Source organism: Rhagoletis pomonella, unplaced genomic scaffold (genome assembly GCF_013731165.1).
Source record: "Rhagoletis pomonella isolate Grant_MI unplaced genomic scaffold, Rhpom_1.0 Rhpom_scaffold_00005, whole genome shotgun sequence".
Taxonomy (NCBI): Eukaryota; Metazoa; Arthropoda; class Insecta; order Diptera; family Tephritidae; genus Rhagoletis; species Rhagoletis pomonella.
Genome location: NW_023458559.1, coordinates 42,298,263 through 42,315,585, shown reverse-complemented (window position 1 = coordinate 42,315,585; position 17,323 = coordinate 42,298,263). Strand labels below are relative to the sequence as shown.

The following is a 17,323-nucleotide window of genomic DNA, read 5'->3' as shown; positions in this document are numbered from 1 at the left end:
TGGTTAGGTATGTATGTATTTATATGTATGTATGCAGATATTTAAATACCGGTTTGCTATTCGCGCGACAAGCTTTTTTAAAAACGAAGTAAATTAGTACAATTTGTTAGTAATTTTCATTAGAGTTTGAATAACTCCTTTCACTAAATGGCTTTTAGTAACTTTAACGAGATCTTAACTTATTTTATTTTATTCATTTTAGTGCAGTTTTGACAAAATTTTCTTGCTAAAAAATTTTTTGTTACACTACTTCATTTTATTCCTTTGATTGTACAGGTTAAATAAAAGCTTGTTTTTAAAAAATATTTTTTTTACATTATTTTATTTTAATATTGCACAAACATTGAAAACTTTTGTATGTGTTTAGTTGAAGGGCAACCTATACTTCTATAAAATATAATTAAAATTAAAAAAGTATAAAACAACTACAACTACATTGCCTCAAGAGAGGACTGGGTAGGACGGGGTTACTGGATGAATGGAGCGGTAAACTTATACACGGACGAATCAAAGCGTTGAGGTAGGGTTGTTGGAGGTGTCTTCTGTGGGGAACTCTCCATAAAAACTATGCTCAAACTTCCGGACTTCTGCAGTGTTTTTTCAGATGGAAATAGCTGCCATCAAAGAAGCGGTAGACCTACTGCTAAAGAATGTGACGTCTGTTAGGGCCCTAAACGCCATGATGGTGCGCTCAAAATCCGTAAAGGAATCTCGGCCACCTCCATCAATCGCGTCGGAGTACTTCTGGGGTGGAAAAAGCCTCAGATTTCGCTAGTGGTGGGGGTTCTGATAGGACATTGAGCGCGATTGGTATCCCCGCGGTAAGACTAGGAATTTCAAATGATCCCTTTGTTACCAGCTGTCAAGAGGAAGATGAGGTGGAATCATCTCCACACTTTCTTTCAGAATGTCCAGCCTTCGCGAGACTAAGGTAGAAACATTTTGGCTCGCACTTCTTAACTAACCGTGAGCACTCAAGCACTGAAATCGGCCGCGTTCGAAATTTCGTGATCGCGGCGACTCGCCCACTAATCGTATCCGTTCATCTTTTCGTGGTATCACAAAGGATATTCTCTTAAGTGACCAAGCGCGTCCCTTGCCTGGTGGAACCATTCAAATTATGTATACTCCAACAGAATTTAAATAGCACAATAAAGTTATTCATGGTTTGCCCATCTCCCTCTTAATTTCGTTGAGATTATGTCACCTTATCACGCTATATGCATGCTTAGAAATCTAAAGTTCCTAGTGTCTAACCGCACTGTTCATTCCTTAAGGTTTTCTGCGTAGAAGGACCAGGATAAATTTTATTGTCGCAAGTCATCAAGCCGCCTACATGAGTCCGAGAGATTTCAGGCCTATCAGCTTGTCCTCTTTTGTACTTAAACCTTTAAACGAACTGGTCGGTATCTGGTAGCCGGTTGTTTCCCGCGAAACGTTACTTTGACCTAGTCATTTGAATACTGGAATACTGTTGTGGTTTTTAGGCTGAGGTTATAGCCGATATGATTGGCAAAGATAATGAGAGAATGAGCTGGACTACCACCAATCTCTACAGAAGATGGCTAAACAGAACAGTCTTAGTTAACTTTTGCTTCTCAGTCACTGACAAATGTGGTCTAGGTGTGATCTTAAAAGGCCTCGAACGATATATTTTGTAAGAAAGCTATATGCGTTTAAAGTTTGTTTGTTTTGTCTATTTAATTGCATCATTGTCGCAGGGTAAAGGTTTGATCCGGTCCAAATTTGCTTTCACCTAGTGTTTGTACATGTAAGGAAAATTCCCTGCCCATAGGGATTTTATTAGAAAAAAAATTGTCTCGGGAAAAGAGGGACAGCTTTTTATAAATTACACAGGTTTACAAAAAAAGGTTATGCATATTAAACCCTCTGTTATTCATTTCATTTATTCAAACAGTCCAGAAATACAATACAATATTCTTACCGACTATGCAAAAAAAAATAAATAAAACTAGTATCTATTAGTTAAAATATATTTTAAGACTAAATTTTTTAACATCACTCCTGGTAGTGAAAGATCAACGTCTTTAAATTCATTTAACTCTCTCAGAGTACGCGAAATTGGAGCATTAAGAGCATAGGTAGATTTAAATCTATAAACATGAAACATGTCAGTATGTCGTAAATTTTTGACGGGAATGTTGAGCGGAATTCTATACAAAATCTCAGCACATGCTAAATGCGAATCCGAGGTCCGTTAACATCCATAATGTCAGTATCGAGGTCATTTGACAGGACACAAAATTTATTCAATAAAAACAAATTGTTTTTGTTGTCGCTGAATCCGAATATGGGGGTCCTTGATTCCTCAAGGTCATTTAGAGGTCATTCGAGGGTCATCCCAAGGTCAAAGTCATAAGGATTTTATTGAATTTTCAGGTTTATTCAATGAATTTTACCCTACTTGACCTTCAAATGACCACGAACCTGACGTGATGGAAGCTAACGGACCTCGGATTTGCATACAGCATGTCGAATAACATAGGAATATATAGGTTTGGTATCATATGCATACACTTTTTTTTTTAACCTGTGTTATTTAAAGGTAGGGATTTTTCGAAATTATCGAAATTTTTAAGTAAAAAATTTGGATTTTTCAAAAAAGCTAAATCTCTATGGAAAAAATGTTTTTTTCGCTCAGAATGCAAATATGCAGTTAAGTTCAAATGGCAACTTTTTATCAAGAATACGTTCGAATGGCAGTAAGAAATCCGAAAAAGTGTTCGAATGGCAGCATGTAATCACCAACATAATAATAATAATAATAATAGATTAGAGCTTACACGTATGTTAGTGTTTGGCCGAGCTTCTCCTCCAATTTGTGGCGTGCGCCTTGATGTTGTCACACAAAGGGGAGGGACCTACAGTTTTACGCCGACTGGGAACGGCGATTGTATTTTTAAGAGAAGCTGTTTTTCATGGCAGAAATACACTCGGAGGTTTGCCATTGCCTGCCGAAGGGCGACAGCTGTTAAGAAAAAACCTTATTTTTATATTTTTTTTGCGATGTTGTTTTGACAAGGGCTTGAACCCAGGCGCTCGGGAGTGATAGCGCGCACTGCTAACCACTACACTACAGCAGCCGCACCAACAACTTCATGTTTTTTTTTTTTTTTTTCAAACTACCGTTCACAGCTAATTTTTACATGAATTGGCACTTGCTCGCTTTGTAAATTTTCATCAATTTTGGAAAATTTACGACATTGTGCACATTTTGAGAGTAAGTAGCAAGGATTACTAAAATAAGTTGTAAGTATTAGACGAGAATTAGAGATATGAATGAGCGCCTTAACAGGATTAAGGGACTTTGTTTGTGTTGCCTTCCCTATTTTGTAGTTAAACTTTTTCCGGTTTTCTTTTGATGTTATAACAAATTATTAGATAAAAATTGGAGGGAATATTGTCGGGAAACATTTTAATAAGTATAGGTGTTGAGTGGTGGTTTTCCAAAAAAAAGTATGTACCATGACTGCTTTCACCTACGCCTACAGTTCATTCTTTGACGAAGTGTGTATATAATAAGAATTAAAGACACATTCACTTCACTTTCAACAAGAAAGTGTGCAGTGAGCCAAAATATTTACTTAAACTTATATTATTTGTGTGCAAGTATAGTGAATTACGTACAGTATTTGAATATTCGCCAGTAGTAAACACCTCCTAAGCTACCGTCAATACTTTTGGTATCATTCACAAACGAAATATTTACTTATTTACCTAAATAGCTAAATATTTATTTATTTACCTACTTTCAGTCGGAACTACCACGTGTGTTTACTAACTGGCACGGATAGACCGCTCAATAGAAATTTTTTGCATACGACATCGCTGTTGGTGGCATAAACTTGCTGCTGTTTATACATGCCAGTATAAATCGACCTTACCTAATTTTTATTTAACACGTGTGGTTTCTCAGAGCGTATGCGTACTCCAACCATACACTTGTACTACTGCTGTATGCATGTGGCTGATTAAAATGTTTCAAACATACAAAAATGCATTAATGGAACAGTTTTAAAGCATTAGTGGTAATCGAGCTTCTGTGTATTCGCGTACGTACGTAGAATTTGAATTTATTTGTGGAAATTCATGACTACGCATGAATTGTTCACACTATTTCACTCCTGCATACGGTGACCATCCGTATCCGTCCGGTCAAGTGATGTTGGTATATGATCATGATTTTCTCCATAAACAGTTTCTAATCTGAATACCTGTGATTCGAATCGAGGAATAAATACAGTGACCAAAATAGAAATTTGGACTCAACATTTTAGTAAGTTTTGGCTTAGTTTTTTTAATGTTTATTATTTATTTTATGAAAGTTAAGCTCTATTCCCAATAAAAACCCTATATGTAATACCAAATTTCCAACTTTGTGCAAAGACTATACAAATTAATTCTGCAATGTTTCACAAAAATTTCAAACTTTTTAATTAGAATCGTTGAAAAAAAATGTGGTTTGAAATTATGTAACTCACTAAAATTGAGTATAATAAAGGGCGAGGGAAAAGTTATGCTCATTTGCTTCTCTTTCAAAAAAATGGTCGGACATCCTTATTTAGTATGAAAAAATACGTAACACGTAACACCGCCAAAACAAAAATTGCCAAAAATTAATGGTAAGCCTTAGCGACTTAAAAGTGCACTTTATTATACTCAAATTTAACGTTTTTTTATTTTTAACAAAGAAGGCTTTAAGATCTGTAAGCTGCTGTAGAAAAAATTTTCAAAATTATTTTTTGTCCCATATTCAGCTCTCATAAATATGGTCACCGTACTCATACAGCAGGCAGTATGCATGAATGCATACAACCGATTTCTACTGGGCATGTACGAGTACCTATATGTATGTATGTGTGTACCGATTCAAATAGGTTTAGAGTCAGTGCCAAATAAAAATTTGAATGAAAAGTTGATAACAAAATTTAATTAAGAAGTCAATGTTGACTATGTCTTTTGGCATTTGCCACACTTCCTTTAAAATTTGACATTGACTTACATAGTTAATTTTGTACCAAGAAACAAGAAAACAAAGCCAGTAAATATTTGGGTGCTTTTAAGAGTCTTTATTTTAATTTTTTTTTTGCTAATAAAAAATTAAAGAAGGGACTATATCTTTGTCAATTTTATTGTGGCTTATTAACATTTTATTTTTCATATTTTTATTGAGCTTTGTACCACGATTGTTTATTAGGAGAAATTGAAAAATGGTTGAATAAGGAAAATAAATTAGCAACAAGAGTTTACGGGATGTGCATAGCTCAGTGGTTAACGCTTCTGACTTTGAACATCGATTACGCAGGTTCGATCCCTGCTGAAGTCTAAAAAAAAGAAGTCGAATGAGGAGATGTGGTGAAATAGCTGCTATAACTTCTACCGCTTTGACTTTATTGCTTTTTCAATTTTTCCTAATAAACAATCGTGGTACAAAGCTCAATAAAAATATCTCAAATATTAAAAGGGACTATTTCTTTTAAGTACATAATTTGCAGCTTTTTGCGCACCCTTTATTCATAAAACGTAAAATGTATGTGGAGGATGAGTTTTTTACTGAAAAAAAGCCTAGCACATTTTTGCAATTTTAACCTTTTTCTGTTACGCTCAGTCAACAGTAGTAAACGGCACCTAGGATAGGCTTTTATTAAAAGGGATCACAAGGCATTCCTCATCGTCTCTAGTTAGAGCCAATAAATATCTAGGACGACCTTTTTTAAAGTAAGATACTCCAAACCATCCAAGAGCAAAAGCTACCATCTTTTTCACCCGAGTGATTCGTTGATATTTTCAACAGATCTCTACTTTCTTCGTCACGTCATCACTATACCAAAATCTTTAGTCAGTGTAAGTCTTGAAAACTAGTATTAAAATTGATTCAAAAACAAAAGCTAGCACCTTTTTGTGTTTTATATAATTGACGACCAGAGAGTTTTTATGTACAGCGTGCACATTTACTAATTTAAAATTTATAGAAAGCTTAAAAAGCTCTAACTGGCATCACAGTCACGAACAGAACATATCCCACGGTAGGAGGTTTTTAAAGCTTTTCATTGATTTTACAGAGTCGCGCTAAAAGTACAAGGTCTCTTTGATCTTGACCGATTTATCTGATCATCGTTTCTATAGAGCAGTGATGCTCAACACCAGCGCCCCCGGGCGAACCCTACAAAGCCCTATGTGGATTTTATATGGTCGCAAATAGGGTAAAAGCTCTCTCTGCCCATTGCTGATATAGAGCGATGATGGGCGCTGCTTTTCCCGCGGGCAAAGCTCTTTTAAGCTTTCTATACAAATGAATATAAAGCTTAAAAGAGCTTTGCCGCGGGCAAGGCAGTGCCCATCACCGATATAGAGCAACAACGACCAGAGAGAGCTTTTAGTTTTTTTTTCTTATAGCACAAAAGTGGTAGAAAAAAAGCTCACTCATTCAGATATTTTGAGAGAAAGCTCATATATATCATTTAGCTCGCCTCGCTGGAATATACGTAATGGCCGAGTCAGCAAAGCACAGTGATCCGAGATTTACACCTTGGGCAACAGAATTTTTATTTTTTTTATAGCTAACATATTTTCCGTTTTAATTTAACTTTCTTTTTATTTTTAACCGACTTCACAAAAAGGAGAAGGTTACCAATTCGTCGGAATATTTTTTGTTCTATGTATGTTACTGCATAACTTTGGACCACCTTAACCGATTTCTACAATTCTTTCCAAAGGAAAGGCGGTACCTCAAGGGTGGTCCCATATTAATTTGGTGTTTAGATCCGAACATTGGATCTTGAAGAAATTAACGGCAATCTTAAATTTTCATATGGGAATTGAAGTCGGTATAGTTTTTTGCTTCAAAATTACTTGTTAAAATTATTGTGTTGAAAAGAAAAATATATTTTTTTTTAATTTTTAGAAACTTGTTTTATGTATTTTTTCTTCTTTAATTTAATTTTTTTTCTTAGTTTTACTTTTAATTTTTAAAAAAAGATTTTCTTATTTCATTTAGTTTTTTTTTTTGGTTTAATTTTCTTTTCATTTTTAGATGTTATTATTTAAAAAAGAAAAATATTTGTTTTAATTTCATTTCATTTTAAAAGAAAATATTTTATTTATTTTTCCTTTTTTCAATTTAATTTGTTTTTTCAATTTAATTGATTTTGCTTTAGTTTTTAGGTTTTGTTTTAAAAATAAAAAATTTTTAATTTAATAAAATTTTTAAGTACATATCTCCTATTTTCTTTTTTATTTATTTTTTTTAAATTGATTTCAAAAAGAACTACATACTTCTTTTAATTTCATTTCATTTATAATTTCCTTTTATTTATTTTTTTCTTTTTTAATTAAATTTTCTTTTATTTATTAGATAATTGTTATTGTTTATAAAAATCTTATTGCTAAAAGGCGAACAGCATAACGCTAAGACCTTCTCGTTAGCAGATTTTACAGTTAGTATTTCGAAAGACAGAAACAAGTTTTCAAGATAGTTTCCAGAATTGACAATTGTCTTACGAAATTATTTTGTCTTTCGAAAGACTGTGGTGAGTTGAAAGACAGTGGCCAGAATTGCCCCGATAGTTTGGTCTTAAATTTCACAACAACATATGTTGTAAAAACTGTGTATGATCGATCTGAAAATTCTCGGCGGAGTGCATGTAGGTTGTGGTGGAGGAAGAGAGATGTACGGCAGCTAGAGGAAAAAGGTACGTCTTACGAACTTCGTCGAACTCGACCGAATTCGCGATTATAGCGTAAGATAACCCTTTCTATAAAACTATGCAATAAAAAATAATAACAATAACAAAATTTTCTTTTCTCGTCAAAACCAAAGACTAAGCATTGGTGCTTCCCAAAAACAAAATAGGTTAAACGCAAATATTCGCAACTCACCCAATAGCTTCGAGACAGCACCCTGCTGCGACAACATATGCTGAGCGATATCGTAGCCGCGTAGACCGCCGAAACGTGAAAGCTCCAGTAGACGTTGCTGTGACATCAGCGCATTCAAAGTGGTCGGCGATGGTGCACCGCCAGCACCGAAAATTGAAGCGCCTGGTATTTGCACAGATGGCGGCAGGCCGACTGTAATTATAAGATAAAATTGACAATTAGAGTTTTAGGACTATGCACCGTCACCAAAAAAAAAAAAATATGGATATAAATTTAAAAAATGTGTCTTCTAAATATTTAACCAACTTCAGTACCTTCATTGGGCAATTGCGCTCGCGTGTGCTTGCTCATTGCAAATTGTCGATGGTCAAAATCAATTCAACTAATTTCTCAATATTTGTAGGCGCTTCAGCTGGCTTTCTACCGTTCCTACAAATTTGTAATGCCAATTAAAAATAAATAAAATTTCGTTGCGCTAATTTGCACTGAAGTTTGTGTCTGCGACGAATTACTAATTTTGTTTTAACATGACTAACTATATTAAGTAAAAAGCGTTAATTTCTTGTCGTTAAACATCGGAAAAGTGTAAATACATGAAACAAAATTAAATTAAATAAAGCAAAAAATACCCACCTCCTCTGCTCGCTTCGTACGCAGCGACCGCTGACGACAATGGAACACGAGCCTCCCACAATTCGACCCGCTCAACTTCATAGCCCTTCTGCATCATAGCATATTGAAATAAATTTCAAAATTTATACAGCTGCGATTCATAAGCAGACTGACTGCACGAGCATTTATTTTTTCGATTGTTTTCCTAATATGCCTTAAATATTTTCGTCTGCTTAATTCAACATTTATAATTACGATTTAAACACTGTCAAGCGCTACATGCACACCTACAAACGTAGACAGTATAAATAAAACAAATAACGCTATATAATTGACACGTTTTGTCGAATAAATATGGAATTAAAACGAAAAAAAAAAGAATTATTGAACAAAAAAGTACATTAAAAAAATAAATAAAATTTTTAATCAGTACAACTGATTCACTAGAAATGCGTTAAGAGCTTGCCAGACTTGGCAATATTTCCAACTTTTCCACGCAATTGAGAACGAGAAATTTTATTTAAACGTGTGTACAGCCAAAAAGACGTTTCTGCTACTTTTCGAAAATCAGTTTCAGCAATTAAAGTTGCAACGTGTGACTACAACTAAAAGCGCGCAAATCAATTTACGAAATATATTTCAACTTGCTCTTGCTGCACTAGCAATCTGTAATTCGCCCTTCGGATATTAAAAAAAAAAAAACTCTTCCGAAAGACACTTTACATGCAAGGCGTAACTGCACATGTAACTGCTTTCTGAAATTTCTCAATTGCCACATCTGGCACGCACTTTAACCCTGAACGTGCTTTGTTAGTGGATTCGACTAACAACAATCGTGATTCTCTTTGTACCTCTCTCTGAAGTCATTAACCTTTCGGTTTATTATATGTAACAAAGAAAAGCATATGCGCCAGTCCAACGAAGACGACACCTCAGATAAAAAAAGTAATTACATAAATTGTGTTTAAATCTGTAAAAACGGTAATACAGGTAGAATAAATCTTTAGAATATCCATTTATTTTTCACTATTTTCTCTATTTTATTGTTATAAATGCATACATATATGTATAAGATACTGTAATATGTTTGCATCAAGTTTTCAAGGCATTCCTCATCTACTAAAGGTGGCAATGCAAAAAATAATTACCCAAGAAGAAAGAATAATTCATGAACTTTACATTGATGGTAAGCTATACCATACCCCCCTTCCCCCTTTTAAAAATATAATAAAAATTCACATCAAATCAGCAGTGTTCATTTTACTCAAGAACTATGTGTCCTCAAAGGTGACTCCTCCCACCCGTCACAAAATGTTGTACCACTAGGGATGTTAATTTTTTCGCTTTTTGCGATACCGGGTTTTTCGGGATGTCGTTATCACAATCCCCGGATTCCGGTATTAGTCCCGGGATTCAGATATTCATTACTTTTCAACAACTTAAATCGAAAAAATTGCTTATATCTCTCCTACCATAAAATAAATAAATGGGTTTGAAACCTACTTTTTTTTTAAGTGGCGTTTTTATTTTTTCTCTCTGACGTCAGGATTTATTTTGAATACTTTATAATTTCAAAGATATGATTAGGTAATTCCAAAAATTATTTAAAAAATTCAATTCAATGTAGAATAAAAATATGGTTACCAAATGAAAGAGGCTATTTCTTTAGAATTAAAAAAAAAAATTTTTGGATTCACAAAGTCGAATAGGTAATTTTTTAAGCTGAAAAGGTTAGAAGGACGAAATTCGAGGATGTTATCGAGTTTATACAAGTCCTTAACATATGATTTTTTCAAAAACAAATATTGCGAAATTTCATGGATAAAATTTTAAAAGGACATTTTCAATACTTACCAGTCCTTATGCACCAATTCAATCCGTTTAAATTCTACAGAATTCTCGCTTTAATTTGATACCCATACTTTTTCTCTAAACACATTTTACTGAATTTTTCAAATCATTTTTGAATTACTGACATCAGAGTGAAAAACTAAAAACGCAATTTTACTATATTTGACCCAAGGTTTCGCGAATATATTGATTTTTTTTTGTGTGTAAAGTTGACTATCGCACGGTGTTATATGTACAATGAGCTAGAAATATATAAAAAAATATTAATTCTTAAATAAAAAAAAAAGAAATATAGCCAATACTGGTCAAGAAAAGGAGTTTCTATTATTGCCATCAGTGCAAATTACAAATCCCGAAAATCGGGATTTTCGGTGATTAAAAAGGCCGGGAGCCCGGGATTCCCATGTCACACCCGTCTCAAGCAATTTAATTTTTAACCGACTTCCAAAAAATGAGGAGGTTATCATTTCGTCGGAATATTTTTTTTTTATGTATGTTACCGCATAACTTTGGACCACGTCAACCGATTTCAATAATTCTTTTTGCATCGAAAAGTTAGTGTATCCGAGGTGGTCCCATACTAATCTGGTTAAGATCCGATCAGTGGATCATGAGGTAGGCTAGAAATTCAATTCAATATAGCCAAAAAGGACTGGGTGCTGGGGGGACTATGCCACGAGTCCGACCACATACAATAAAGAGATTAGAAAATCAAAGAGGGAAGCTTCAGAAGCTTCTGCGAGAATATAACATCCACTCCTGCAGAGGCAAGACTGCATAAAGCCCTAGCAAAGGATGGGATAGAGGCCCAACTATCAATCAAGCTGCCGGATGGAACGTACACTGGTAGCGAGGACGAAAGAGCACACGTCTCTCTACACACTTTCCGGATACATCTGATCAGATAATGAAAATGCCTGTTTGGACATTTAGACCATCCTCATCCAAACGGGGCATTGTAAGAATCATCTTCCCGGTGGGCTCATTTGATCCGTACATGTCCCCAGGTGTAGATGGTATCTATCCGGCCTTACTACAATGGGGAGAGGACTTAGTTACCAAACATCTAGTAGGTATAATGAAGGATAGTCTAGCCCTATCCTACGTCCCAACAGTGTGGGGAAGAACCCCGGTAACGTTTATACCCAAGATAGGAAGAAAGTATTACTCCCTAGCCAAATATTTTAGGCCAATTAGCTTGACCTCCTTTACTCCAACTGCGATGGAGAAAATTATTGATAACCAAATCCGTTCGAATCCTCCGGAGCTTAATAGTAGATGAGCTTCTGCAAACGCTATCGGACAATGGAATCCGATGCCAGGGGTATGCGGATGACATAGTCAAAATAACAAGAGGAATGTTCGAGAACACCCTATATGACATAATTCAAAGGGCATTAAGAATAACAGAGTGGTGGTGTGTAAATGTGGGTCTAAATATAAACCCAACGAAAACAGTCATTATCCCATTCACAAGAAGAAGAACCCTACCGGGAATGAGAATCAAAACTCTGGATGACATAGAGGTTATAACTTTCCGAAGTGAGATATTTGAGCATCACGCTCACACACAAAACTCTCATGGAAGAAACACGTCGACATGACGACATCCAAAGCCACAAGAGCACTTATGGTATGCAAACATCTTGCAGGTAAATCCTGAGACTGCAGCCCTCGGATACTCTGATGGGTGTACACTATGATTGTCAAACCAATGATAACCTATGGAGCGGTGACCAGGGGCTCAAGAACTAACTTAGTGACTGTGTGGCGCTCACTCACTAAACTACAACTTCTCACGTTCGTGTGCATAACAGGCGCAATGTACACCTGCCCCATGGCAGCAATGGCGGTTATTCTTGAGCTCGCGCCGCATAGGACCTGCAGCCGAACGATCCCTAACAAACTTCACCAAAGATGGGTGTATCATATCGCAATATGGAATCTCTCCTAGAACAGATCCCCATAACCCAATTCAAACAAGATTATGTCGGCAGAGTTATTAGCATCTAGAGGAACTTCAAAATAGAATTAGGAAATAAAGAAAGTTGGACTGATACTAACTTCCAGAATTAATCGTACCTGCATCCTCTAATTTAATACACAGACGGCTCAAAAACACCAGAGTGCATTGGAACTGGCATCTTTGGTCCAAGATCAAAGATCGCAGTTCCAATCACTTCAAGTCACTGGGCTGCGCCAAGCAAAGAAACTAGTCGGGGGATACAACAGGAAAATATATGCAAAACTAATTAGCCTCCCAAGGAACAAACTAAGAAGTCTAAAAGGTATCTTAACAGGTCATTGCAGATTAAGAAGTCACGAATACAAACTCGGAGTCTGGTCCACTGATTCATGCCGTAATCCTTGAATGCGGCGCAGTGGCGAGGAGAAGAGAAAAATAACTCAGGTCACTAAACCCGCGGCCGAATCACATCCACTCGATCTGCTGGATTTCGTAAGGGAGCTAGGACTGACCGAGGTGCTGTAAGGAGCAAGAGGGCACAATGGATCTCCTGGTCGCAGTGCATTCCTCAACTGAATAGCTGGTACAAAAAAATTAAGGGGGTTTGGCACCTCCCACCTTTCCAGCTTGAGAGATCAAGGACCAAAGAATTCAACGGCCTGCCTTTCTTTCTGCTCCTACTACAGGGCTACTCAAGGAAGACTATTGATAATCTATACATCTAATGAAATTGTAACAGGCCGATGTCTGTACATTATAGATATTAATCAAAAATTAATATGTGTGGTCTCTATTAGAGCTATTAAACTGCATACTCGATAGTGAAAGATAAACACAAAATCAAAACGTCCGAGTTGCAAATAAATCTGTGTTCGTAAGCTTTACTGGGCTAGTGTATGTATAAAATAAAACTTCAAAAAAAAATCGAAAAAATGTAACCAATTTCCTACGTTAGTCTAGGAATTTATTAAGTTTCTGTTGAATGTCAATATCCTTGTCTTAATATAGAAAAAGTAATTTTTAAGCAAAAATCAAAACCGACTTCTATTCTCATGATCCAATAATTGGATTTAAGCCAACTATAGAACCACATGTAAGGTAACACCTTTCCTTAAAAAAAAAAAACGAATTAAAGAAATCGGTTGACGTGTTCCAAAGTTATACGGTAGCATACATAAAAAAAAAAATATTCCGACGAATTGATAACCTTCTCCTTTTTGTGAAGTCGGTTAGAAACCCATAAACATACATATCACTTTTTTCAAAAATATTACCTGATAGCTTTCGGATGAATCTAAATTCCATACAAATTCATAATTAATTTTATCATGTTTATCGGCAATTTATGACGTGAGATGAATGCGCATAATGTTTGTAAAACTAACTACTTACGATAAATGTTTGTAATTTCAGTTTTGGTCAGATTGCAGTGTTATGTTTGCAAAAATCAACGCCAGATTTTGGCAACTTCAAACTTGCACTTTATTAAAAATAAAATTTAATGGGCTAAAAAACTGCATACTCAAATCTTTCTAGAAACCCTAACAAAAAAGTTGCAAGTTTGTATGGAAATTTATTGAGTTTTCCTGAGTTGAAGTTTTATTTTCATGATTTTTGTTGTAGTATGAACTATATTTTTATAAAACATTAACTATAAGCCCTATCGGAAAGTGATGTAAATACGGTTTATGAAGAATTTCATTGGCTTTCATTTGCGTATTTTATATTAAGATTTTTAAATTGGTTCGTAAGATATACATTAATTGCAAATATCTCCAAAACGTATCGGATTCTACATAGGAATTGGATAATGGCATCCACAGAACATTTTTGCTGTAAACCAGTGTTATCAGAGCAGTTACATGTTTTTTTTTTTTTAATTCGAAGACCAAAGCGTAACACAGTTTTATCTCGCTTCTTAGGAAAAAATTGTGTAGCTTTGCGAGACATGATGTGTACAAAGACACGATACGGCTCTTCAAATAACAGTCGCCCTTCCAGAAATCGTGGAAGCACTGAAAAAAGAAGAAGAATGGAACGGCAGAACGACTGCAACAAAAGCTTCAAAGCTGGTGGCCGTACTACGTAATTTTGAATTTCTTATTGGACACTAAGTGTGGTTTTGCATATAGAAACTATCGACCTTGCGAAAGCACCAGACTTCATAGAAATGGTCACAGAAGATTTAAAGCCGTGGTATCCGAAAGACGTGCTGAAAAGCTCTCTTCTCAGTCTGTTGTTACCTCAGCTCAACATCCACTTAGAAGCACAAATACCATCGAACTTATTATACATTGAAATAATGAAAGAAGATGTGATGGAAAGATTTCTTAATATGGGCAAACACGGCATCAATTTCATTGTCTAAAATGACTGGTTATGAGTGGCCGGTTTAAGAAAAACGGGGAGCCAGTTTTGTTATACATATGTACATATCATAAACCAAAAAATATTTTCGGTATGTGAAACATTTTTTTTTAATACAGAAAGGTTTTACTATGCCACTTTAAATCTGCGCTTTCCTTTTGGTTAAGCAATCCATTTCCATTGCGGAATTCAAACTCACTGAGTTTGCCGGTAATCTTTCAATATAAAGAAGAACGGCGATATTCTTTAACGATCCCACATGACTCGCGTCTAACATGCTTCGCGTTGATAGCACCGTGGGCCTATAGGCGGTATCCCTTTTCCCTGCAGCTTCTTTACACTCCTCATCGTATCAGTAGTTCTTTCGGACTCTGCTGAAATCCGAGCAGTGTTGCCACAACAAAATTGCCAAATTCCTCAAAAACAAACGAATAATCTTAAAAATCAGAAAAAATTTCTAATAATTTTCTTAAGAATCAAAAATTTTGTACGCCCAAGTATGATAGACATTTTATTTTATTATATTATATATTGTTTATAAATGAATTTTATTTTTACAAATCATATGTTTGGAGTCATATAATAAAAACACCGTAGTAATTTTAATATTTCAAAATTACATTTCTCGACTGAAAATAAGGTATTCGAACTAACTCGACGACACACAGTGTGCTTTTTTAACACTCCATGCCAATTAAACGTAGCGCTTTCGACAGAAAAAACATTTTGATATGAAGCAAAATGGCTTTGAAAGCTAATTTAATTGCCTTTCAAGGAAAAATATTGCCATTGAGCTACAATAACTCCTTAACCTTAAAAAAATGGTCAAAAATAGTGTTCTTTGAAAAAAAAAAACATGCAAAATGCAACGGATATATTAAAAAAAAAAACATTTTTTGGATATTTTATTATACTAATATTAAAGATTAAAAAACGGAAAACAAATTTCAATCCCTCAATTTGAAAAATGCATTATATATTGCATTTTTTATTATTTGCATGCTGCTGTGCATCCTTCACACAATTTTTATCCCTCGAACAAGAAGTCAGTTTTAGTACTATTCAAGACCTTTGATTTAAGCCAAGTTAGAAGTCTCTAGGCCCTTTGAGAGCTAAATTATTACGATTATAAAGTTAAACTTCGAAATTTCATCCGACATTTTACGCAATTTTTTTTTCTAATATCGGAGTTAAAACTAGCACAGCAGTTTCGAAGTTTGGTTTCAAATTGTTATAATTTGGCTCTTAGACGGCCTAAAGGTTCTACCTTGGCTCAAATTAAAGGTCTTGAAATGCACTTATTGTTCGAGGGATATAAAATTGAGTGAAGGATGCGCAGCTGCATGCAAACAAAAAAAAATGCAATATATAATGCATTTTTCAAATTGAGAGGTTGACATTTTTTTTCGAAGTTTGAACAGTGGAATCGTGTTTCTCGTCTCAAACACTATAATACTAGTATAATAAGAAATACATATGTACATTTTTTGTTTTGGAATAAATCCCGTGGATTTTGCATGTTTTTTTCGAAGAACTGCTGCTGCATTTTGTTTCGTATCAAAATGCTGCTTCCCCTAAATCATTGTGAAAGCTCAACCTCCCTTCCCCCGAATTTCACCATAAATCCGCCACTGTCAGCGATGCGTGGGAAATTTCAAGGTGCAAGAACACAAGTGCGATCCAGGAATTGCAATACAAATCGATCCGCCCTAATGCTCACAAGTGTAGGTGTTCGCATTGTATGTATCTATGCCAAATGTATGAACATTAGGTTGCACTAAGCTTTTATACGCACATATCCTAATCCGTTCAAGTTTTTCGTCTTCGGTGACCCCCTGCAAAATTAGTAGACGGTGGTACCGGATGGGGAACGGTACATGACGGTAGGAGGTTTAGTTTGGGTTAAAGTCTCACACTGACGGGATTAGGCTTTCGAAGCTTCCTCCTCGTAAAAAAACGTGTGCAGTAAAAAGTTAATTATGTATTTAAATCGACGAAAAGTTTTATATCAACTTTTGTGAACTTCTATTTATGTGTTTGTCAGGGACCGTAAATAGCAGTTATTTTTTTCCAACAGTTAAACTTGGCCAGATATTTTTTAAGTTCGAAATAAAAGTCTTTCCGGATAGTAAACAAACCGCGTATGCAAGTTAAATAAATTTGGTATCAAATTAAAGAGGGCTGAAATAGCTTTTAAACAGAAATAACGAACGAAGATTACCACCTCTATTTATATATTTTTTATATCATTTAATACTAAAGAAATTCATATACCTAACCCAAGGTTTGTTCTATGGTAATTAAAAAACATGTTTATTTAAATATTTTTCAATACCTGGCTTTCCTCGTTTAAATAAGTATTTCAGTTTTAAAGATAAGTTAGTCCTCTTTCAGTTGATACCAAACTTGTTTAATTTGGACAAGCGGTTTGTTTATTATTAGGAAAGGACTTTTATTTTCGACTTAAAAATATCTGGCCAAGTATAGCTGTTGAAAAAAAGTAACTGTTATTTACGGTCCCTGGTGTTTGTGTACAACGTACCTCTATTGGTTACAATAATTTTAAGCTACAATAACAATTTTTTTGTAATAATTATTGGCGTTGAAAAAAAATTTGTATAGCCCCCC

General features: G+C 35.0%; 1 protein-coding gene across 1 annotated transcript in view; it reads right to left on the bottom strand.

Annotated features, from left to right (window-relative positions):
* The window catches only part of LOC118738954 (transcription initiation factor TFIID subunit 1-like), a 28,908-nt gene that overhangs the window by 10,094 nt on the left and 1,491 nt on the right, over positions 1-17,323 (bottom strand). The window contains exon 2 of the mRNA XM_036470011.1: positions 7,900-8,091. Coding sequence (XP_036325904.1) covers positions 7,900-8,091 — 192 coding nt within the window. The remainder of the gene's footprint in view (positions 1-7,899; positions 8,092-17,323) is intronic.